Source organism: Brassica napus, chromosome A7 (genome assembly GCF_020379485.1).
Source record: "Brassica napus cultivar Da-Ae chromosome A7, Da-Ae, whole genome shotgun sequence".
Taxonomy (NCBI): domain Eukaryota; kingdom Viridiplantae; phylum Streptophyta; class Magnoliopsida; order Brassicales; family Brassicaceae; genus Brassica; species Brassica napus.
In genome coordinates this window covers 21,399,998-21,424,586 of record NC_063440.1, presented here as the reverse complement: position 1 = coordinate 21,424,586, position 24,589 = coordinate 21,399,998, and the positions used below count along the sequence as shown (strand labels likewise).

At 29.8% G+C, this 24,589-nt stretch overlaps 3 protein-coding genes and 1 pseudogene across 3 annotated transcripts; all 4 read left to right on the top strand.

Moving 5' to 3' along the window:
* Positions 1-565: 565 nt before the first annotated feature.
* On the top strand, positions 566-2,277 carry LOC106357079 (homeobox-leucine zipper protein ATHB-13). The gene is made up of 3 exons (XM_013796764.3): positions 566-920; positions 995-1,332; positions 1,793-2,277. The coding sequence occupies exons 1-3, from the start codon at positions 785-787 to the stop codon at positions 2,075-2,077; spliced, it is 759 nt and encodes a 252-aa protein (XP_013652218.1). The 5' UTR covers positions 566-784; the 3' UTR covers positions 2,078-2,277.
* An 8,323-nt stretch (positions 2,278-10,600) lies between these two features.
* LOC106353821 (protein NRT1/ PTR FAMILY 2.13) lies at positions 10,601-15,232 on the top strand. The gene is made up of 4 exons (XM_013793626.3): positions 10,601-10,955; positions 11,553-11,770; positions 13,162-13,727; positions 14,235-15,232. Exons 1-4 carry the CDS (start codon positions 10,799-10,801, stop codon positions 15,115-15,117), a joined length of 1,824 nt encoding a protein of 607 aa, XP_013649080.1. The 5' UTR covers positions 10,601-10,798; the 3' UTR covers positions 15,118-15,232.
* A 157-nt stretch (positions 15,233-15,389) lies between these two features.
* LOC106357078 lies at positions 15,390-17,449 on the top strand (annotated as a pseudogene).
* Positions 17,450-20,199: 2,750 nt separating this feature from the next.
* On the top strand, positions 20,200-21,971 carry LOC106357077 (thioredoxin H8). The gene is made up of 2 exons (XM_048735883.1): positions 20,200-20,875; positions 21,053-21,971. The coding sequence occupies exons 1-2, from the start codon at positions 20,711-20,713 to the stop codon at positions 21,272-21,274; spliced, it is 387 nt and encodes a 128-aa protein (XP_048591840.1). The 5' UTR covers positions 20,200-20,710; the 3' UTR covers positions 21,275-21,971.
* Positions 21,972-24,589: the final 2,618 nt, after the last annotated feature.

Below are 24,589 nucleotides of genomic sequence, written 5' to 3'. Positions count from 1 at the left end.
ATTAAATTAGTTTATGACTCATTTCAAAACATGTGCGGGTCTACAAATATATAACCTCCTAATTACTCCAAAAAAAAAAAATCTTGAAGAGATGTAACTTTCAAATAAGAGTTAAATTACATGAATAGATTTCGTCAGAAAATATACGAATTTACGGATCATAATTATTTTAGTTATTATGAAACACAAATACAAAATAATATTTATTATATCTTGATCTTCTTAAGGTTGTAAACAATGTAGTCGCATTTGTTCTATCTCTGGCTTAACACAAGGCAAGGATACCTCACATAGTATCCAAATTTTATTCATCGATGAATATCAACACCGGAGAATAAATTTATATCTTAAAGAGTAAATGGTAGACCAATATTTGAAAACTTACACTGGTTTAACAATATATCTATAGTGAAAAATGAAAAAGTGGAGCTAAACTTATGTTTTTTTAAAACTTATGGTAAGACCAAAAACTTGTGTTTTTAATTTTGTTTAAGCTATTTGTTCTAGTTAATTTTTATTTCGATATCCCTCTTCAGCTTAAAGTCCCTCTCTCTATATAAAACTTAAAAGGAAGAAAACAAATACCACAAATGGCATAGTCTTAGCCTATTCATTCCACTTTCTTTTTTCCTCCTCTTTTTTTCTTTTTCCATTTGATTCTCCGACTCGTAGAAAGAGTTTTTAGATCCTGAGTACTCAATTATAATGGAAAGAAGAAACTAAGGAGAAACGACCAAAGCTTTAGCAAACAGTACCTTGTCTTCTGTTTCAAAAACAGGCGATAATGTCTTGTAATAGTGGAATGTCTTTTTTCCCTTCAAGTTTCATGATCCAAAACTCTTACGAAGACGATCATCCTCATCAGACTCCAGCTCTTGCACCCCTCCTTCCTTCTTGCTCCATGCCTCAAGATCTCAATGGTATGCCCAAACACACGTATTCTTACTCATGATCTTCTCTGTTTACTAAACCTCTGTTGTTTGTCTGTTTTCAGGATTTGCTTCATTTATAGGTAAGCAAATATTAGAAGAGGATTATTCAGATGATGGGTCTCAGATGGGAGAGAAGAAGAGGAGATTGAACATGGAGCAAGTGAAGACATTGGAGAAGACTTTCGAGCTTGGAAACAAACTTGAACCAGAGAGGAAAATGCAGTTGGCTCGTGTCTTAGGTTTACAGCCAAGACAGATCGCGATTTGGTTTCAGAACAGAAGAGCTCGCTGGAAAACAAAGCAGCTAGAGAAAGATTATGATACTCTTAAACTAAAATTCGATGCACTTAAAGCTGAAAACGATCGTCTTCAAACTCACAATGAGAAACTCCAAGCTGAGGTAATTAACCTCACAATTTTAGTTTAAATTCAATTGTTTTATATGTTTAGTTTCATTAGGGTTAAAAGACTGAATCTCTTAGTTTCTTTTATTTCTAAAAATGTAAAAATCAAGATTTTTGGTGAAATAAATCTCATAATTTTCGTAAATATTAAAATATTGACCTTTTGTTTTGTTCTTTTGTTCGTAATTTGTTAGGGTGAATAAATATTTTTTTCTGAAAAATGTTAAAGATTAAAGTTTACATATATTTTTTTGTTAATAATTATTGGGATCAGGAATTGCTTTCAAGTAGGGTTAATAAACTGGACATGATTAATGGCTTTTCAAACATCACCCATCTCTTCTTTTCTCCCCTCTTGTGTGCAACAAAGATCTGAAAGCAATAGCCTTCTAATGTTTATCACATTATACAGCACTGTTTTTTTTTCCGAATCTTGATGGGTTTTGTTAAATACAGATTATGGGATTAGAAAATAAAGAACAAACAAAATCTATAAATCTGAACAAAGAAACAGAAGGGTCTTGCAGTAACAAAAGCGACAACATCTCCGATAATCCCAGACTTGATATCTCGAGGCCACCGCCGCCATCAATAGAAAACACAATAACCGCAGGTCACCCACCGCCGCCGCAAACAGTTGGTCGACACTTCTTCCCACCGTCGCCAGCCACCGCAACGACCACCACAACGACGTTGCAGTTCTTTCAAAACTCGTCTTCAGGACAGAGTATATATGGTTAAAGAAGAGAACAGTATCAGTAACATGTTCTGTGCAATGGATGACCACTCTGGTTTTTGGCCATGGCTTGATCAGCAACAGTAGAATTGAAACTGGTTTAAAAAAAAATGCATATCTTGTTTTTGTTTTGAATTTTGATAAATAAAGAAGAACCCATGCATGTTTCAAATTGGAATATATATTTCCTATTATTTTTAAGTAATGAGATGTAAAGTTGCACAAAAAAAAGTAATGAGATGTAAAAAAAATTGTTTACATAAAAAATATCATCATCATCAGAAAAGAAAAAAAAATATCATCATAATCTATCAACATTTTTTACGCGAATATATATGGAGAAAAAAGCTTATATATAAAATTGTTTGGTCGTGGGTACTAGCACCATGTGGTCATAGTCGTCATATGCAGAAGTGGGGAAAATATACAATGAAAAGGACATTTTCCATGTAGCAAATTATTAAGTTTGTTTGAATCCATGAAATAAATTCTGCATATGTCATGATTCAGTCGAGAGGGTTAAAAGACCAAAAAATATGATGGGACAAAATCAAAAGGAGTTAATCACGAGACCTTACGTATTTTAGTCTGAGGACGCAGCAGACCATCAATTTCATATCCCTCTTTTTTTCATTCCTTTTCTTACAATTACAATTTCACCACGTGCTTCTTTTCGAAAGAGGAAAGCAACCAAAGAAATTTTGTGAATAAAAGTTTACTGGGGCGTAAAGATGTAGAGATACTAAGGCCAACAATGCTTTTTAGCGACACTGATGCAACATTTTGGTTGCCATAAACATGAGGAGTTGTAGGTCCATCCATAATTTCAGTGTGTCGCTGATCTTTTTCTCTGTAGCGGCTTCATCGACCTCTTTAAAATCAGGATAACTGAGATGTAACTCGCAACATAATTTTAAATAAGGCAATTAAAATAATACTTCACTAGGTGATAATCCGCGCCTTGCGTGGAATAAAATTATTAATTTTAATATTTATAAGATAAGAAAATATTAGATTTGTTTAGTGTGGACATCGATTTGATTTTAGGTTGGATTTTTTTAGATTTAATTCTTTTAAAATATAACAATCATTCGGAAGCTGTATTTATTTTGGTTTGTTCGATTAAACTAATTTTCATTTTTCTTTCTTCCGGTGATAGATTGCAGTTGGAATATATATATCGATTATTGCAAACTTTATCTAAAAAACTTGATATCTTACCTGATACAATCAGTTAGATTTAATGCGAGCATTTTCATTTTTTAAATAAATATATAATAAATATCTTAAGCAATCATTAATTGAAAGATACATCGTTCTTCTATAGAATTCGGTGTAGATAATCCTCCATCGAAAATTCATAGACTTCAGTATATGAGTGTTTCAAACTTATTATATTATCAATAGCTAATAAATAAGGGCGACATACTATAAGTTATAAAAAATAGAAAATTCAAAGTTTTTATTAACTGATCAGAAAAATTCACCAGCATTATCGTAAATATTGTCAAAAATTTAAAATAATTTTGATTATTATTTAAGTCAACCTCGGTGTGGACCAGCTTTTGTATCTTTTAGTGTGACCATGTTGACATTAACAACCATAATAAACGTTAGCATGTTCTTACTTCTTAAAGCTTATCCAAAAACCTTCTTTCTCATTATGTTAAAAAGACTTACCGGGTTGATGGGTCACTGGGTCGACCGCGGGTGAATCTTGGGTTAATAAATAAATTAATTTTATTATATAATAATATATTAGCTATGAAAATAAAAATATAAAAACTAAAGTTTAATATTTTTTAAATATTTTTTTAAACATAAAATAATAGTTTGGATATGTATATGTTTTATGTTTAAAAGTATTTAGAAAATACTTAACTTTAGTTTTTCTATTTTTATTTTCATTTTACATACAAAATATCAAAAAATAGTTTAGACTATTTAAAATTTTCTGTAACAAAGTAAAAGTTATGACATCTAAAAAAAATTTAAGATATAAAATTCATAAATATTTTTTTTCTTATTTGAATAATAAATTAAACTTCAAATTCAAAATAAACTTAAAATGAAAGATCATTGTAATAAATTGTCAATAACAGAAATAAACTAACTCAAATCACATTAACTAATTTTGGTTTTCTTTACCATCGTTTACTTCATTTTCTTCAGGTGACATAATGAAATCTTCATCAAAATCTAAAAATCACAAATATAAAACTGAAAAGGGAAAACCTAACTTTTTTTTTGTTGTTGTTAGCACCTAACTTTTTAATTGGAAACTTAGAATACAAACATAAGCTAAAAACTTAAGAAAAAGTAAAAGTTATTTATTGGTTCAACTGGCGGTTCAATCGGTATCGGGTTCCGGGTTTTAGTGCGTTTTTGCGGGTTTCTAAATATTGAATTTTTCACAAAACCCAAATCGAATTTTTTTCTGGGTCACCGGGTTTACTGGTTCAACCGCGGGTCCGGGTCGGGTTTCAAAACACTGGTTAAAGGTGTTATTTTAGAGTTCTTTGTTTTGTTTCAAAAAAGAATCGGTTACGTACGTTTCAAACTTTCAATGTATTATCACACTCAATTCCAATATATCGAGTTAGTTGTAACATGAATATATTTGCGAGTATGAAACAATTTATCTTCAAAATATGTAAAATATCACGCTTTCAAAACATAGCTACGGGCTAACAAACTCTCACATTAATATGATATTTACATTTCAATCAAACTCAAGGTTCTTGAAATATCAGAAATCTTGTGTATATATGTTATTAGATTATTCCTTCATAACTTACACATAAACACCTTAAATTATTATATATTCAAATAATTTTATAGAACTAAACCAAAATTGAAAGAAACACTAAACATAAGCAAAAAAAAAGCACTAAGTCGAAAACAAATTAAACCTAAATCAAAATCCAAATTTCATCGTCATCATCACTCGCACCACAATTACGCTTTGTCTTCACTCTCCGGTGAGCAGATGCGTAAGCACCACCACCACAACGCAACCCTTTCCGTACCCTTAAAAATACAGAACCATAGAGAGAGAGAGCTTGACAGGCGAGTTCATGGGAAAGAGAGGCTGAGAAGAAATTGATGACCGTAGACGTCGTTGTCTCTGCCACGCTACCTCTGCCGAGTTTCCGCTTCACCCTCTCCGTTTCCATTGAAGTCAAAGAACGAAACAGAGTCTTTATAATTAATGTATCTTTTGTGTTGCGTTTTTGCAACTTCTCTAAAAAGTTAACAGAGACGCAGTTTTTGGTATTGCATTATTTTTATCTCGTGTGTTTTAGAATTGAAGCATATAAGGAAACAAATTGTGAGAAGAGCTATCTAATCGACACATGGCAAATGTAGTGTGAACGCATTAAATGCAATGCATCCCTTTTAAATATAAGGGATATGTTTCTAAATGATGCATTATTTTGTGTTTACATATATTTAAAAACATATTAAAATGATACTTTATATGTTCCTAAGAATACTTTTTTTTTTGTTTACACATATTAAGAAGACATATATTAAAATTAATTATAAATATATAATTGACATGTAAATATTTTCCCTAAATTTAAACCAATAGTATACTGCATACAAATGTAAAATATATGTATCACAATTTACCGTTAATAAGTGATAAAAACTGCATACAGATGTAAAATATATATATCATTATGGAATACAATTTTATTTTAAACATTTATTTTCAGGAACAAAGAGTATACTTGATGCCAACCAAATAAATACCAAATGATATTTTAACTTTATAAAAATGGGTCTATCAGTTGGACTTTGATCTATATGTGATTTAAAAAAATTCGATACGCTAGTCTTCAATATACCTATAGGAATTTGAAAATAAAAATAAAACGAAATTAGTCGTTCTTCAATATACCTATAGGAATTTGAAAATAAAAATAAAACGAAATTAGTCGGTGCGACCTGCTAGAATTATCCACTTCGTTTCTACAAGTACACGTTTCTTTTAGCTAACCTTTTTTGGTCTGCTTTCTTTTGCTTCTTTGGTTAATGGACCCTTTGTAAACTTGGATGCTTCAACTACACTTAAATGCGTTGCTCACCCTCATCTCTTCCAAGCAATATACTTATACTGTACTATTAATAATGGACATCCTTGTCTGCACGGGGCTCTACGGTACATCCCTTTTTTTCACTGAAACTTCATTCATTCATACTTTGTGAAATACATTGGTGGAATACATTTTTGGGGCTCTATTATACATCTTATATCATAGAATAGTGAAGCACATTATTCCTTAACCACGCTACCCACTCATAAGCATATCTTTTATAGTGGTACGATTTCAATACTGAAACATGTATATAAAATATTTTTAATTTTAAAGCTTCAATTTGAAAACTGCTTATATGTTAGCAATTTTAATAACTTGTTTAAACGACCATAAACCCATATCATGAAACTGTGGGAGGTGGGAACTAACTAGCCAAACGTGAGCAAGAACATTGATGGTTTTCACTTTCTTCTAAGAGCATCTCCAAAATATCCTCAAATCCTTAAATTTTGATTTTTTTTGCTATCCAAGAGACTTTCAAAACCTCAAACACTATTTATTTCTCAGTTTAGTCTTTAGAATTTTGTAATTTACATATAATTCGAATAATATTACTTTTTTATCACTTTAATCCTTATGACTATAATTCACTTAAGTATTTCAATATATCTTTATATATATTAGTAATACATTTTTTTTGGAACTCTTATTAGTAATACATAAACTATACAAATAATATAAATAAAATTGTTTAAAATAGTATTATTATCTCACACAATAATTCTATTACATTGAAAATATATTACAAATTAAAGATTAAAAGTACAAGAATAGATATTTACAATAAAGATAACACACCAAAATGTTGTTCATAAAAAAATGTTATAATATGAAGTTGTTGTTGCTCTTTTCTTTTATGTATGATTCTTGCTTGTTTGGATCATTGATGTGAAAGAGAATCTATGGAAAACTATGTATAAGATTATGAGTAAAAAGCAGGAATAGTTCGCTTTATTATGCAAAATTAATACATTAGAATATTGGAGTTATTTTTTACGACGTTGAGGTTGTGTTTTTTTCAGTAATAATTTTGAAAAGTTTTAAAAATTCAATATAAGATATGAATGTCTGAAGCTTTTGAATTTTTTTTATAAAAATATTATTATCTTTTGGTAAAAAACTCTAATTAAAAGATCTTAATTCGAATGATCTAAGGGTTTGGATATATGCCAAAAAAAAACACGAACATCCTCTCTGCATCGTAGAAAAAAAGTTTCGAAAAACAGTGGTTGTATGGTGGTCGGTGGCCTTCGCTGCCGGTTACCATCTTCGTTTTTTATTTTGCTTTACGCCATTTTTATTAGTGGTCTCTCTCGGGCATCGTCGATTCTGTAGAGTTGCATGTCCGGTTTAAATTCAGTATCACACGTATCTATTGGTGGATGACTGACTTTTTACTCTGGGTTCAGACCGTCTTCTTCGGTATTGGTCGCGGGCTTTTGTATCCATTGTACATCAGGGGTGTTTGTTGTCGGTTGGTTTGTGGTTAAAATCTGAAGCGTTGTAGAAGGTTTCCTCGGCGGTCTAGATCGGTGAGATGATTCCGTCTTTGTGTTCGGTGGTTCAGTTTGTGGATGAGATCTCGATTTAGATCGGTTGAAGCTCTCCGAATAACGATTATAAGTGTATGTGTTGAAGACGATGGATTTCTTTTAACTTACAACATAATCATTGGAGGTTTCTTTCGTCGTGGTGTTCCTGGTTGATCCAAGTGGTTCGATGAGAAGTTTAGTCCGGTGGAGACGTTCAGTCGGTGAAGACAGTGGGGCTCGTTTCAGCATGTGTCTCTCTCTCCACGTTTGGTTTCCAACACGTGTCGATGCTTCTCTTGTGGTCCCATGGGTTAGGTTTGGACCAGTGTTGAGTCTCTTTAGTTTGTGTTTTTTTGGGCTTGTAAGCTTATGCCCTTTGGACTTTGTATGTCTGGTTTTTAAAACCTTTCAATAAAATACAAGATGGCAAAAAAAAAAGAGTGATATAGGAGCAGAGCTGGAGGTTTGGTTTGGACTATAAATACAGTGAAAATCATCTGATTCTGTTTGTTTTTAATATACTTTGACCATATATTATTGTGAACGTGTGAAAATGATGTCATCTCTTTTGTTTTTTTTCTGTAAACAATCTCTTTTTTTTCATACATTTATATTAGCGTTTGATGATCAATTTTTATTTATTTAATAGCATAGTTCTAAATCGTATATTTATTGTTTGGCTTGTAAATGCTAGGAGGGTTTCTCGTGATTATTTTTCTCTGTTTAAATTTCAAGTGTTTATTATTTATGTAATTTTTTTTTAATTTAGAAAACTAAATTTGATCCGCATATCAGTTTAGGTGCGCATCAGATTTGTAACTTTTAATAAAATTAGCTAATGATTTCTAAAATCATTGAAAATGGATAAAAGTTAGAAATCATCCGAAATATGTTCTATATTATCTTAAGCTATTATAACTAATTTACAAGCCTTTAAAACTAATTTATAAATTATTCTACATTATTTATCAATTTTATAATCGAATTATAAGATTTTTAAATATTTTAAAAACTTTTACATGTGATATATAAGAGTTTTTTGTCATCAGCATAAACAGACTCGATTAAGACTCAGCTAACCAAAAAAAAAGACTTTACGTCTATGCAGACGAAATAAGACAGTTGGATGCGAGCACCACGTGCAGGATGATCCGCTTACTAGTGATTATAAACTTTTGAAAACACTTATTCTTTATTTTTGAACTCTTACAGCTGATTTTGTAATATTTATAAGTGATTAAGTTTTATAAATAATTTTATATGCATTTATAATTTCTTATTAATATTTATAAATTCTGTAACCAATTTCACAAGTTTTATAAAATATTTTTTTTTTCAGTTTAAGTGATTTTATAAACTATTACAATCTTTTATAAAAATCATTAACTATTTTTAATTCTAAATAAATAAGGTTATAAATGTAGAATAACATATATTAGCGGTTTATAAGTTACAGATTTAAAACGTTAAAATATTAGTTGAAAAGTTTCAAAAATAGTTAAGAAATTTTATCATTAAAATTATATTTATTAATCTCCCGAACATGTTCCAAAAATATAATGGAAAACATGCTGTCGAATCAAACGTTTATTAAGAAACTGAATACAAACCATCCTTTAATAGCATTATCTATTGTATTTTTTTTTTTTTGGTCAAATTTTTTTTTTGGGTCAAATATCAAATAGCATTATCTATTGTATATCAAATAAATTTTAGGTAAGAATAAAATGTAATATTTGCACTCATATATCATACCATATATGATTAACATCCACACTGACCATACCCATCAAATCTGACCCTCATGCATATTAGAAATTTCCTTAAAAATACTCTAACTAAATTTCGTTAACTAATATTTATTTTATTTTATTTTTTAGTTTAATACTTTAACTAATCATTTTACACAATTTAATATACAATTTTACACTAAAGGTGTGTTTATTTTAATAAAAAATATTATTAAGTTTCAAATAAAATTAAATAAATATCTAAAATTCACAACTATATTAAAATCTAATTTTATTTTAAGTTTTAGAAATAAAAATAACTAAATTATGGATAATATTAATTTGTGTAACAAAAATTTAAGTTTTAAATATAAAATTTTGTTTGTTTTTTTAAATAGAAAAATCTATTTTTTCCTCAAATTAAGGTTTTTCTAAATTTAATTATCTTCTATCCTAAAACTAAATATTAAGAGGAGATTTTTAAAGATTTATTTTAGATTTCAAAGATTTTTAAATTTTATTTGAAATTTACTAATATTTGTAGTTAAAAGAAATTTGTTTTAAGTAAAATGATTAATTAAAGTATTAAATTGGATAGTAAATTTGTTTGGTTATTGTAAAAAGTAGCAAAATTTAATTAGGGTGTTTGATGTAGTTTACCCCGCAATCCAATAGATATCTTTTTTTTTGTGGAACATTAATATAGAAGATTCATTTTTTTTTTACTACGATGAACCTTCCAAATAAATCTTCCTCTTTAGTCAAAAAAATATATATGGAAGGTTCAGAATACGTAGAACAATACTAGTAATCTAGTACGTACGATGTAAGAAACAAATCTCCGATATATTTTTACTACTTACAAAAACAAAAAAATAAAATCTACTTTAATAAATACTTTGAATTAGTGGTTGTATCTATTTGTATTCTAAGCATAAATTCTATTAATTCATTTAATTTATAATAAAATCATTTTAATACACAACTGAATTAAAGTAGATTTTTTAATAATAATATTTAAAATAAAATAAAAATGTTTGAGATGTTCTAAAATATTTTTTTCTATAATAACACTTTATAAATGGTGTTATTATATTATCACCCACACCCACCTTATAATATTCTGGATCTCCTCGCTCCCTTATATATACATATGTACACACACTTCCACATTACTCCCCAAAAAGCCTCTAACAGAGAGAAAGTGTACGAGTGATAAGCCCACTCTCTACATTTATCAATCACTTAATGTGATTGCCTTTATTTATTTAGATATACATCAAAAAGTGAGAATCAAATCTCCCAACATTAGTTCCACCCTTTAAATCGAAGTATTTTTGCCTGTATACATCTTAGAGATGGTTTTGATGGATGGAAGGGACGGTTCTTCACCACCGCAGCCGAAGATGGATGCTGTTGATTCGTACAATCAAGAAAGCCCGTCTGATTCTTTTTCGGATGCTGAGAAGGTTGAGAAAAAGCGTGGAGGCTGGAGAGCCGTCACGTTCATTTTAGGTACGTATATCTATTTTTGGTTCGTGAGTAGTTTATTTTTTAGTTAACTTCATCCTTGACATGTCCTTAATTTCAACTGCATGTCACATATTATTTTATCTTTAGATTCTGAATACTGTATACTATATATGAATTTTATATTATAAAAATAATTTTAAACAAATTATCCGAACCAAACCAAACTGAACCCAAAATATTAGAAATACTCATATAGAATTAAAATCTTTAACCTCGAGAACCTTAAATCCATCCGAATATATTTGAATCCGAACCCGAACCTGAACTCACCACCAAGAGTTATAGTATTAATTTTGTTTTAATGTTTTTTTTTCTCTGAAGAATTATCTCATATATTACATGTTTGACAATCGTCCATCATGTTTGACACTCGCCCATCTCGTTTGACACTCGTCCATCTCGTTTGACACTGTATAATCGAAACGGTAAGAAAACTGTAGCATTAAATTTGGGGGAAAACTGTAACTTTTTAAGCATATATCTTTCATTTTCCTTATTTTTAAAACGCATTTTATTTGTTAATTATTTTCTGACAATTTTAAAATAGAAGTACACTAATATATATATGGCTTGAAACAGGAAATGAAACGCTTGAGAGACTGGGAACGATTGGGTTGTTGTCAAACTTCATGGTTTATCTAACCAGAGTGTTCCATTTAGAACAAGTCAACGCTGCAAATGTCATCAACATTTGGTTTGGTTTCACCAATCTCACACCTCTCGTCGGCGCTTTTATCTCAGACGCTTACGTCGGTCGTTTCAAGACCATCGCATTCGCGTCATTCGCCACCCTCCTCGTACGTATTTATTTCTTTGATTTATCTGAAATTCTTATCTAATGTGTCTACAAATACACACTAAGTATGAGTATTATTAGTAATAGTAACTTTATCAACTCATACTAACTCTAGGTAGAAGTTAAATTTATCACATTTAGAAAAATGGTTATATTATTACTCTTTTTTTTTGTAACACGGTTATATTATTACTCTATATATGATCTTGTGGTGAAGATACATATGGTACTTGGCGCATAAGGTCACCACGTTAGGACAAACTTTTATATAATATGAAAATATTCAACCAAAGCTATAATACCAATTAAAAACCTTCTAATATTTAGTGCCCATGTATAGTATTTTGCTTCTAGCTATTGCTCTTGTATTGTACGTAAACGCATGAAAACATAGAGGGACCACGTTATCAAAAGGGATAAGGTCGATCTATAATGTGTATAAACAAAAACCCAAAAAGCTTTATATGAGAACTATATTTATCTCACAGAAAACGTTTTTTTTTTTTTTGCTAAACTCACAGAAAACGTTGTTTTTAAGATACTATTTTCAAATAAAATAACTTTGATTAATTGGTAACACAGTTTCGAGTAAACAAATCCTCTAATGGAACGGAGTTTTATCTTGGAAATAAAGAGACGGGTGTAAAGGAAGAAAATGCACTAGTGGTCGATTTGATAATGAAAATGGCCAATAATTGAATTTCCAAATGATATAGCTAACTGAAAGTAAAGATGTGTAGATTTGGTCAATCACAATGACGTAACCTAAGATACTTTCTTTTCTAAAGTCATTTTCACTAATTATTGTAGAATTATGATCGCATACAATTGTTAATTTCCCCTATATTTTCTTTTATTTTTGTTTTTCATAGTTAATTAAATTAAGGAACTTAAATTGTTACAATTAACTACTCATATTATTATATTAATGTTTATATTAAGGTTAAACAAAAAAAATGATATTAGGTTCTACGTCGTGATCAGTTTGTCGCCCACTCGGTACCTAATCAAAGAAATCTCACCATTTTATCAAGTGAAGTCAAAGCCAATTATGCTACTCTTAATTAAGATAATTAATTTTTTGTTTGTTAGTATTTGATGTCATACGTCAATATCTGTACCACAATATTGTTTCCCAGTATTACTTTTAACCATGAGAAGTCAAAACTTATTAAGGCTATGGTTAACTTAATTAACTAATTGTTTGCTTGTTTGTATTCGATCGCATAATTTCAATCTATCCCACATTATTGTTTGCTTTTTCAAAAGTAACTAACAATCATATCAATTCAATTCAAGGTATTGATCATCATAACTAATGAAGAATCAGTTTCAAAAATGAATGATGAGTTGTTTAGTAATGTTTAATCAGTAATTTTAAATTATCTGCAGGGACTAGTGACATTGACACTCACAGCATCGCTTCCTCAACTCCACCCAGCAACATGCATTAGCAAAGATCCAGTCAGTTGCAGCGGCCCGAACAAGCTCCAGTTCGGGACTCTGTTCTTAGGTCTCGTTTTCCTTTCAATAGGGACAGGAGGAATAAGGCCATGTAGCATCCCTTTTGGAGCTGACCAGTTTGACCAACGAACTGAGGAAGGTGTTAAAGGAGTGGCTAGTTTCTTCAACTGGTATTACCTGACTTTCACTGTGGTTCTGCTTATTACACAGACCGTCGTTGTGTATATTCAGGATCAAGTCAGCTGGATCATCGGCTTTAGTATCCCTACTGGACTCATGGCTTGTGCGCTGGTTATTTTTTTCGCTGGAATGAGACTTTACATCTATGTTAAACCTGAAGGAAGTATATTCTCCAGTATCGCTCAAGTTATCGTGGCAGCTCGTAATAAGCGAAAGATGAAGCTCTCGGCGGAAGATGACGGCACAGTGACCTACTATGACCCTCCCGTTAAAGATAGCGTTTTACACAAGTTACACCGAAGTAACCAGTTCAGGTACTTTATATATTTGTTTACGTTTTGGCGTATGATTACATGGTTCATTCTTAGCAATATATGCACTAGATAAATTTTACAATTGTTTTGTAAAGAAAACGTAAATAAATTTGGTCCTAGTAATGTTTTAATTTCCAGAATTACATGGATTTACGTGGAAATTAATCTATAATTTTCTCGTGCTTATACTGTAGTTATTTAGGTTTTGACGTATGATCAGATCACATTGTTCTTTCAAATAAATATATGCACTTGATAGCTAAATTTTAACATTTGTAAAAAAAAACAAATTGTAATATTTAGTTATCAAGTGCATATATTTATTTGAAAGAACAATGTCATCATACGTCAAAAAAAAATTACAATTTGTCTTGCAAAGGAAAACGTAAATAAATTTGTCATCTATTCATCATGTGTGTGTTTTTGGAAAATAATTTGGATTTCAAGTGGAAGTTTAATATATATCTGTATTTTAACCTATAACTGATTGGAACTGCATAAAATTAGGTTTCTAGACAAAGCGGCGGTGATAAAAGAAGGTGATCTAACACCCGAGGGAGTTCCAGCGAACAAGTGGCGGCTATGCAGCATTCAAGAAGTAGAGGAAGTAAAGTGTTTGATCCGAATAGTCCCTGTTTGGTCGGCCGGAATAATATCACTCATGGCAATGTCACAACAAGGAACATTCACGGTTTATCAAGCTCTGAAAATGGACCGACACATGGGTCCTAAATTCGAGGTTCCGGCCGGTTCTCTCTCCGTCATCTCTCTCCTCACCATCGGCGTCTTTCTTCCCTTATACGACAGAATTCTAGTCCCGTTCCTCCGCCGTATCACCGGCCATAAATCCGGTATCACACTCCTCCAACGTATCGGGACAGGGATCGTTTTCGCGATCCTTTCCATGATCGTTGCCGGCCTCGTGGAGAGAGTGAGACGTACACGCTCCATCAAGGCCAGTGATCCTACCGGTATGACTCCCATGTCCGTGTTTTGGCTCTCGCCACAGCTAATTCTGATGGGACTATGTGAAGCATTCAATATAATAGGACAGATAGAGTTCTTCAACAGTCAGTTTCCGGATCACATGAGAAGCATAGCTAATGCTCTCTTCTCTTTGTCCTTTGCCGGTTCGAGCTATCTTAGCAGTTTTCTAGTCACGGTTGTTCATAAATTCTCCGGTGGTCATGACCGCCCTGATTGGCTAAACAAGGATCTCAACGCGGGGAAATTGGATTACTTCTATTATCTGATCGCGGTTTTGGGTGTGGTTAATCTGGTTTATTTTTGGTATTGTGCTCGAGGATACCGGTACAAGGTCGGCTTGGGAGATTTCAAGGAGGAGAAGAGTTATTCTGATCTTGAGATGAGTTCCAAAAGCAACAAATGATCGATGCTGTTTCAATGTTTATCATACATATGACAATGTTTCTTACAATGTGTAAGAACTAAATTATATAATAAAATATTACCCTTTAAATAAAAAAACTATATTGTCTTGGTAATCTTTTCTTAAATTTTTTACCCTTTTATTAAACAAACTATATTATGTACCCTTTCTTAGAACAACTAGATTGTGTTGGTGTCTACAAAAGAATTCTTACCAAATTGGACGACCACATGTGGGTTCATAGCATATAGTCATATACTATGATATAATGAGTGATGCTCTTTTATTGGAGATTACGGTTATCTACTATGGTATTTGAATGTGGATTCATAGCATATAGTCATATACTATATATCATATCGCTAACTAAGCCGCTGATGATCGATGTTGTTTCAATGTTTATCATATATACGATCACAGATTCACATGTGGGTTCATAGCATACTATGATATAACATGTGATATCGACGTTGTTGAGCTCCCCATACTATTACCGTTAGAGTTCGAGAATACGAAATTTAAAACATGTTTAAATTAAACAAAACATATTTCATGTTTGTTTGAGTTCTAGAATATCAAATTCAAAACATGTTTAAATTGAGCAAAGAATCTATATGGTTATATTGTGTCTGCCTCTGTGCCACATATATTCCACATTCATTTCACCTTCACTGAATTCCGTTTTGGATCCCACATATATTCCACACTTGAGAACAAAAAGAAAACTTTTTATGCACAAAATAAAATATTAGCTAACACTTGAGCTGAAGAATCTTCTCAGTTTTTTTTTTCTTTTCTTTACGGTAATTAAGTTTCTCTGTATAGATATACATATTTTATTTTCCGAGACTTAAAAACCAATCTAGTTCTTTATTTGTTTATTTATTTATTTATTTATTTTGGAAATCAAACACTTTTCAAGATATCATAAAATTCCAAATTTTTTAATGTATTTACATGCGATTAATATTAGAGTAAACAACAATATAAATGGATTAGCAAAATTAGCAAGCGTCTTTAGAATTCTAGTTACAAATTTGGGGTATTCAAGAACTGAACTCATTTCAGACAACTTGATCTTAAAGTGGAGTTTGTTAAAAAAAATCTTAAAGTGGGAGTTAATTATATATGAAAGTAGATTTGCAAAAGAAAAGCTGTTTTCTTACTTCATGGAATGGTAAACAAGAGTACGAAAAACTGTAATGTGAAATCTGGTGACCTTTTACGGCCACAAGTGACAAGGCTCACAATACGAATATCTGAGGTTATAAAAGCCAACTCTTTCTCTCATCTAAGGCTCAAAGTAAGAGAGCAATTCCACTTAAACTTATTTGTATCTTTCTGAATAGAGATAGAGTGAGACAATGGGTGCTAGTACTTCTTCACCAACCCAGAGATTTTCGCTGAACAACCTACGTTCCAGGAAGCCACATACACCTGGCGTCGAGGAGTACGAGATTTCTCCTTACAAAGTTAGTCCCTTAATTGTGGAAATGAAGAAAAAGAACCAGTGGAAATCTCGGTTCAATGCTCTCAAAGACACAGACAAGCTGGTAACAGATTACTTAATGCGCTTTCTGATAAATCTAAATTGCAGCCACTTTTTCTTGAGACTTCTTGTTCTACAATGCAATGTTGGAGTTCGAACTGAGGCTCTCTTGATAAGATTCAAGACAATTCTACCTCGAGCCAGTACAACTTACCATTTTATTTGGTTTAGTTTGAGTACATTATAACGCATATCCAATTTCATGGTCACATATATAGCTGGTGATCGAGTTCACGGCCAAATGGTGTGGACCATGTAAATCACTTGAGGCGAAGCTTGAAGAATTAGCGGCCAAGTACACTAATGTTGAGTTCGTGAAGAATCTTCACTGAAGATTGATGTCGATGTGCTAAAGGTTTTACTTGATCAGTCCCTTTTTCTTTCATCTCTTTCTCAAAGTCTTAATAATATAACGGAAAAAAGATTATTTTCTTTGAATTGTAAAATAAAGTTCGATTGAAATGCAGAGCGTGTGGAAGGAGTACAACCTTCATGCTTTGCCTACGGTTGTATTCATGAAGAGAGGTCAAGAAGTAGACAGAGTTGTTGGTCTGAAGCTTGATGAGATAGAGGGAAAGCTCCACAAATACGCATACTCCTTTTGAAAAACAAGAAGCTTTAAGAATCAATGTCTTATTAATCCGTTGAGAGTTCTCAAAATCTGTGTAACGAAGAACTGAAAGAAGATATTTCTTTTTATTAATATTCAATAATAATGTCACGTCGTGAGATTTGTAGAGAAATACTGATTCTATCTATGACATCTGTGAAGATGATATACTATTAGTTTATCACATCGAATTAAAACTAAACTAAATAAAATAACAAAATTAATCGTATTTTAAACTAATTATAACTCAAAAATAATTATTGTTCAATTTAGAGATATTGTGCAGTCCAATATATTAAAAGTAATAACTGAGTCGATCAAATTATTTTACTTGAAATTACAATACTAAATAGGATAAAATATAAATTATTTAAAATAATTTGAAATTTAAGACTATTTAGCCTTGTATTATGCCGCTTAGTGTGTAGAGTAATTATAATCAAGTATGTTTAGGTTGACGATAAAAAACATAGATTTTAATAATCAACTTAGAGATATTATTGCAATCCAGTATATTAAAAAGTACTAACTGAATTGATCACATTGTTTTACGTGAAATTACAATACTGAATAAGATAAATTATAAATTATTTAAAATAATATGAAATTTAAGATTATGTGTCTTTGTATTATGTATTTCCAATTTAGTCCGTAGAGTTATAATCGAGTATGTTTAAGTGGATGGCAAAAAAACATGAATTTTAGTAATTAATATACAAAATATATATATATATATATATTTATTTTTTTTCTTACGTAATCCTGAATCCATTAACAATTTTTGTTTCCTATTTTTTCCAAAGAACATGTATCAAATTATACAAAAATTTAATATAATATATATATATACAGATATATATTTACAATTCCAAAAGGACGAATCAAACTAAATGAAATCTAATAACGATTCTAGTTTTAAATTAATTAGAGCTAGGTTATTTTGGTTCAATTTAAAATATATGCAGTTCTATATACCAAAAAAATGAAAAAAATTAACTGATCCAAACTATTATACATGAATACATATATAATTAGAATAAATGAAATTTAACATAATATTTTATTAATTTTCATATATATATATATATATATTAAAAATGATTTCAAGGTTATAAACCAATAAAGTGTTTTTAGTTAATATTTTGAATTATTTTTATAAAATTTATATCGATGCATACATGAGCACAGAAGAAAAAAACACCTAGTATAAAATATATTAAAAGTAGTATTTTATTTTTTGTGAAAAATATATAGATTTTTATAGTTTTTAAATAATTTCTATAACTTTATTTTTCGGTAAATATTGTTTGTATTTTTTTTGTATGATTCATTTTTTAGTTATTTGGTTTTTTCCTAGCTTATTATTTATATTTTTCATGTTATAATTTACTCGTTGTTATTTCCAGTGAAATTTAATTTATCCATGTTATCTTGAAAAAAAGATTAACTAATTAGAAAATAAAGATACATTTATAATTGTATTATTTAATATTTATTTTTTGAAATGCTACTAATTAAAATTTTATTTATTTTATGTTTATGCTATAATATTTTATAATAATAAATTTATATTATTTTAATATTTGTTCTTGGCTGATGAGATATCGATGTTGGAAAACTCCAATATATTAGAACATCCATAATTGGGGTTCTCAACAAAATTAAGTTACTTAATTTCGGTTAGATTTTTCGTAGTTTTAAAAATCTGCAATATATATATATATATATATGTATGTTTTTTTTTTTTTGAACACATATATATATATGTATGTATATTAAGAAATTTTTGTTGAAAACCTCTGTTGGGGATGCTCTAATACCGTTAGAATTCAAGAATATGAAATTCAAAATATGTTTAAATCAAGCAAAGAATCTATCATGTTTGTTAGCGCTCTAGGATAACAAATCCAGAACATGTTTAAATTGAGCGTCGAATCTATTATGGTTACATAGTGCCTGCCTCCGTGCCATACATCATTCATTTAACCTTTTTTAAGAAAACCTTGTATGCTTTACACCTTTTAATATTAAATAAGAAATCCAACGGAGAGCTTTAACCCAAATAAACTAGATCAAAATATAGGCTAAGAGGGGAATCATATATTCTGGAGATTTAGAATTCTCCTTTCACAAGTTGGAGTAAAAATGGTCAAATACTTCAGACGCGTCTCTTATTACGAGGAAAAAAACTGAAAATTTCAAAGATTTTTTTTTCTCTTTAACGGCAATGAAGTTTGTCAGTATAGATATTAGATAGACATATTTTCCAAGTTTAAAAAAAAATGATTAGATACATTTTATTTTCCTTTTTTGTCATCATACATTTTATTTTCCTAAATTTATAAAACCAAATCTATTCCTAATTTATTTTGGTCTCCAAACACTTTTCAATATATCATATAATTGCAATTTATTCAATGTATTTTTAGTACAGGTGACAACATTTAAATGGATTAGCAAAATTGGCAAGCGTCTTTATAATTTAGTTAGGGCTGGGGAAAAAATCTGAATCCGAAGAGCCAAACCGAAACCGATCTGAAAAAGTAGTACCAAACTCGAACTGAAATTAATTAAATATCCGAACGGATTTTAAATTTTCATATTTAGAGAACTGAAACCGAACCCGTCCCGAACTGAAATATTATATCCAAAATAGATTTATATACCTAAATATATTAATTATTTTTAGATTTAATGTATATTAAAATATCAAAAATATAAAATACTTTAAGCTGTACAAAGTAATTGAAAATATATACGAATAGTCAAAATTAAATATCTAAAATAGCTAAAGTATACTTAAAAAACCAAAAAAACTTAAAATATCTATTGATTCTCTATCCAAATATTCAAACCAAACCAATTTATATGTTAAGTTTAGGTATTTTGACATATGTTATTCAAATTTATATGTAATATATTATTTTGTTCATAAATTTTGAAAAATTTAAAGTATATAATGAATTTTAAAATTTTAAAATAATTTGAATGAATTATCCGAACCCGAACCGAACCCGCAAAGATCCGAACCGAATCCGAACCGAAATTTAGAAATACCCGAATGAGGTTGAAATCTTTGACCCCGAAATTCGAATAAATTCGAACCAAACCATTCGCCCACCCCTAAATTTATTTACCAATTTGGGGTCTTCAGGAACTCATGTCAGGCAATATGATCTTAAATTGGGAGTTAATTATAAATAAATAAATAAACTGTTTGCTTACTTCATGGAATATTTTTGGGCGACCTATAACAACTTAAGAGCCAACAAAATTGTACTGTGAAATTTGGTGACCTTTTACGACCACTAGGCCCACAACAAGAATATCTGAGGTTATAAAAGCCAACTCTTTCTCACATCTTATGCTCAAAGTAGGAGAGCAATTCCACTTACAAATTATTTGCTACTTTCTGTAAGAGATAGAGCGAGACAATGGGTGCTAATACTTCTTCACCAAAAGAGAGACTTTCGCTGAGCGACCTCCGTGCCAGGAAGTCACGGACACCTAATTGCAAAGTCAGTCCCTTTATCGTGGAAATGAAAAAAGAGAATCAGTGGAAATTTCAGTTAAATGCTCTCAAAGACACAAACAAGCTGGTAACATATTACTTAATGCGCTTTCTAATTAATCTAAATTATAGCCACTTTTTCTTCTGACTGAGGATCTTGATAAGATTCAAGACACTTCTACCTGTTGAACCAGTGCAACTGACCATTTTATTGGGTTTAGTTTGAGCATATCATAATGCATATCCAATTCGCATGTTCATATAGCTGGTGATCGAGTTCACGGCCAAATGGTGTGGACCATGTAAATTCCTTGAGCCGAAGCTTGAAGATTTAGCGGCTAAGTACACCGATGTTGAGTTTGTGAAAATTGATGTCGATGTGATAATGGTAATACTTATCAACTGCCTTTTCTTATCTATTTCTCAAAGTCTAAAGAATATAACGAAAATATTTCAACAAAACTTTTTTGCTTTGAGTTATAAATAACGTTTGATTGACATACAGAGTGTGTGGAAGGAGTACAACCTTTATACTTTTCCTGCGGTTATATTCATGAAGAGAGGACAAGAAGTAGACAGAGTTGTTGGTCTGAAGCTTGATGAGATAGAGCAAAAGCTCCACAAATACGCATATTCCTTTTGAAATATATATATGAAGCTTTTACTTGCATGCCAAACAAAGCTCCCATGTTTACCATATGCCAAGAATTGTGTACTGCTATGTAAAAATAAATGTTTTTAAATTTAACATTCATACCAAAAAAAATGTTTTAACCAAGATTCAGCAAAATAAAACCTAATTTGTATGATGTGAAGTAAAGGAATGGGAAATTGGATTTGCATGTACCCGCCTAGTGTAATAATTTTTTTGACTAATTTGTATGGTTTACAGATAAAAATGAGTATTAAAATTTTTATGGTTTATTTTTTCTTGATATCCCAAACAACCTTAACTAATTTCTTTACACCAAAAAAATCTTAACTAATTTATATGTATAAAAACTCTATAAATTAATACTGGATAAATTAATAAACACCATAAATTAATAAATTTCTCTGGTCCCAAGTCGAGCCGGTTCAAAATATGACACAAATCTATAATTCAGAAAATCTTATATAAATATATAGTTTCATTAAAATTATATATTAATAATTTTTATTTATATACGTTTTATATAAGTACAAACCAGCCAGTATATTGTTTTTAATATTTACAATAGAATTATCTTTATATTTTCTTAGCATTTAATATATTTTGTTGATATTTAGTAAAATTTTATCTAAAAATATTTAAATGCTATGAAAAATATTTTATATACACAAAATAACAAAATAAAACTAATATAAATGTTGAATTTCGAAATGTTAACTAATGAATATACACTAAAATCAAATATATATTTTTATCTTAAGAAAAGAATATCTTAAAATAGAAAAAAAATCTAAAAATAAACTTTTTGTAAATTAATAACTCTATAAATTTATAAAATATCAAAGTCTCAACATTACTAATTTATAGAGTTTTACTGTATCTCTGATGTGTAAGCAATATTATTTATTATCCCTTATATATTAAAGGAGAAGCATTGTAATAAATGCATTCACACTATAATATACACGTGGCAGCCTCACAATGATTTGATAATAAATATGCTAACGCGTTCACACTATATTCATAAATGTGTTCACACTATATACTTTGTATTTTTTAATATAAAACTCATATGCAAGGTTCCAATAAAACTTTAGATTTTTCGGTTCGAATCAAAACAAATAACGAATCAAAAGCTAAACTATATATATTTTATTTTTATTGTTTACCGATAAAATTGGGCAAAATATTTATAAGTTTTGATTCAATTCGTTAACCGTTTTGAATTGAACCAAAAAATATGGATATCTGTAACTCTACGAAGCAAATAAATTACTAAAATACAATTAAAAAAAACAAATCACAAATACCAATATTTTTAGGAGCAATTGTCAAATTTAATCTATTATTTCATTTGCATATATATACATATAGGTACATAATTATATATATATATATATATATATATGTTATATATATTATATATAAGTTTTACAATATTTTTATGAATTCAATTTATTATATTAGGTATTAAAATTTAAAAAGTAAATAATGTTTTATTTTGTAATAAAACATTATTATTAATTTTTCAATTATTTTTTAATTTTTATTTACGGATCAAATCGGATATTCTTTAAAATTCTAAATCATTTCGGATATCATAGTCACCGACTATCCAAGTGACTAAAGATTGAATCGACATGAATGCCTCCAAATACTCGGATATTCGATCTGTGTTCACCTCTATTTACGGATACAGTTGATTTTTTTATATGAAAAAATTTGACTAATGTCAAGGCCTTTTTAATTTTTAATTAATTTTAATTTTATCTGTCATGTATTATTTAGAACAAAAATGTTATTAATATTAATTAACAAATTGTCATTTATTTTTATATACTTTTATATACACATAAATGTGCACCTTGATGTGAGCACTTTATAAGTATTTACCACTACTGAAATATCTATATTTTTTTTGAAGTTGAAATATTTTTTTCTTAATGCTTCTTTCACTACCGACCAAATTGTAGTGAAATGATTAGTCTTAATAATTTTCTTTTCTTTTTCTTGAACTATTATCCGTTTACAAACTATAATATGAAACCATTGGTTCGACATGACAATTATCTAAAATTTATAACATAAAAATTAACAAATAATAATAATTTTTGGTTTTTACCGAAAAACTAACAAATCAAACATTCTAACAGAAAAAAACCAAAAAATAATTTAAAACCGAACTAATATCTAGATTAAACAGATTTAATGTGTTTTTATTAAAAATAACGAAACTAATAATCACATCCCGCGCAAGGCGCGGATTATTACCTAGTTTTATTTTATTTGGTAAGCCATGGTGTCTTTGGGTCGAGCCAAGTTTTTTTAGGTGTAGCCGCCAATACGGGTTTAGGGACAAGAACGAGCAAAAGACGGAATTTTCAAGAACCAAAGTGTTCTATACCATTTTTGTTTGAACGGAACAAAACTATTTCTTTTCTGGAAAGGATCGAACAAAACTTTTCAGAAATATAATGAGAACAGATATTTACTGCTAAAAAATTAGTATATCAAATATGTGTCTCAAACTCGAATAAAACGCTCTTATTTATCCAAAAATACAACAGAAATTATAAAAGAGAATACTCACTAGAGCTCTTCATCATGTTCTTTCTTGCCTTGGGGCTAAAGCTAGAAGATTGGAATGTAATTTAAAGAGTATAAAGTAGGGTGTCTGCATTTGGAGAATGTTATTTTTGCAGCTGATATGAAGAGCTCATTCATCAACCGAGTCAATGGAATCCCTCTTAAATCACTTCTCTCTGTCTCTGTCTCTCTCTCTCTCTCTCTCTCTCTCTCTCTCTCTCTCTCTCTCTCTCTCTGTCTCTCTCTCTCTCTCTCTCTCTCTCTCTCTCTCTCTCTCTCTCTCTCTCTCTCTCTCTCTCTCTCTTGTTATATTTTCACAAAAGAAACCGAATTGGTGTATTGATTTTTAATCACCTAATGCAATAAGGTTGCTTATGAGATTGCTAGGAGTGTTGTGGTAGATTTTAGGCTTCCTCGTATGTTGCTAAAGGATTCCCACATTCGCTTAATGAGATATTTGACAAGGAGAAGATAGTTACCGTTGTGTGAACATCCTTTTTTTTTGTTTTTGCTTCTCTTGTTAGTTCATTTGCGTTCATATGAACACTATCTCATAAAGATCTG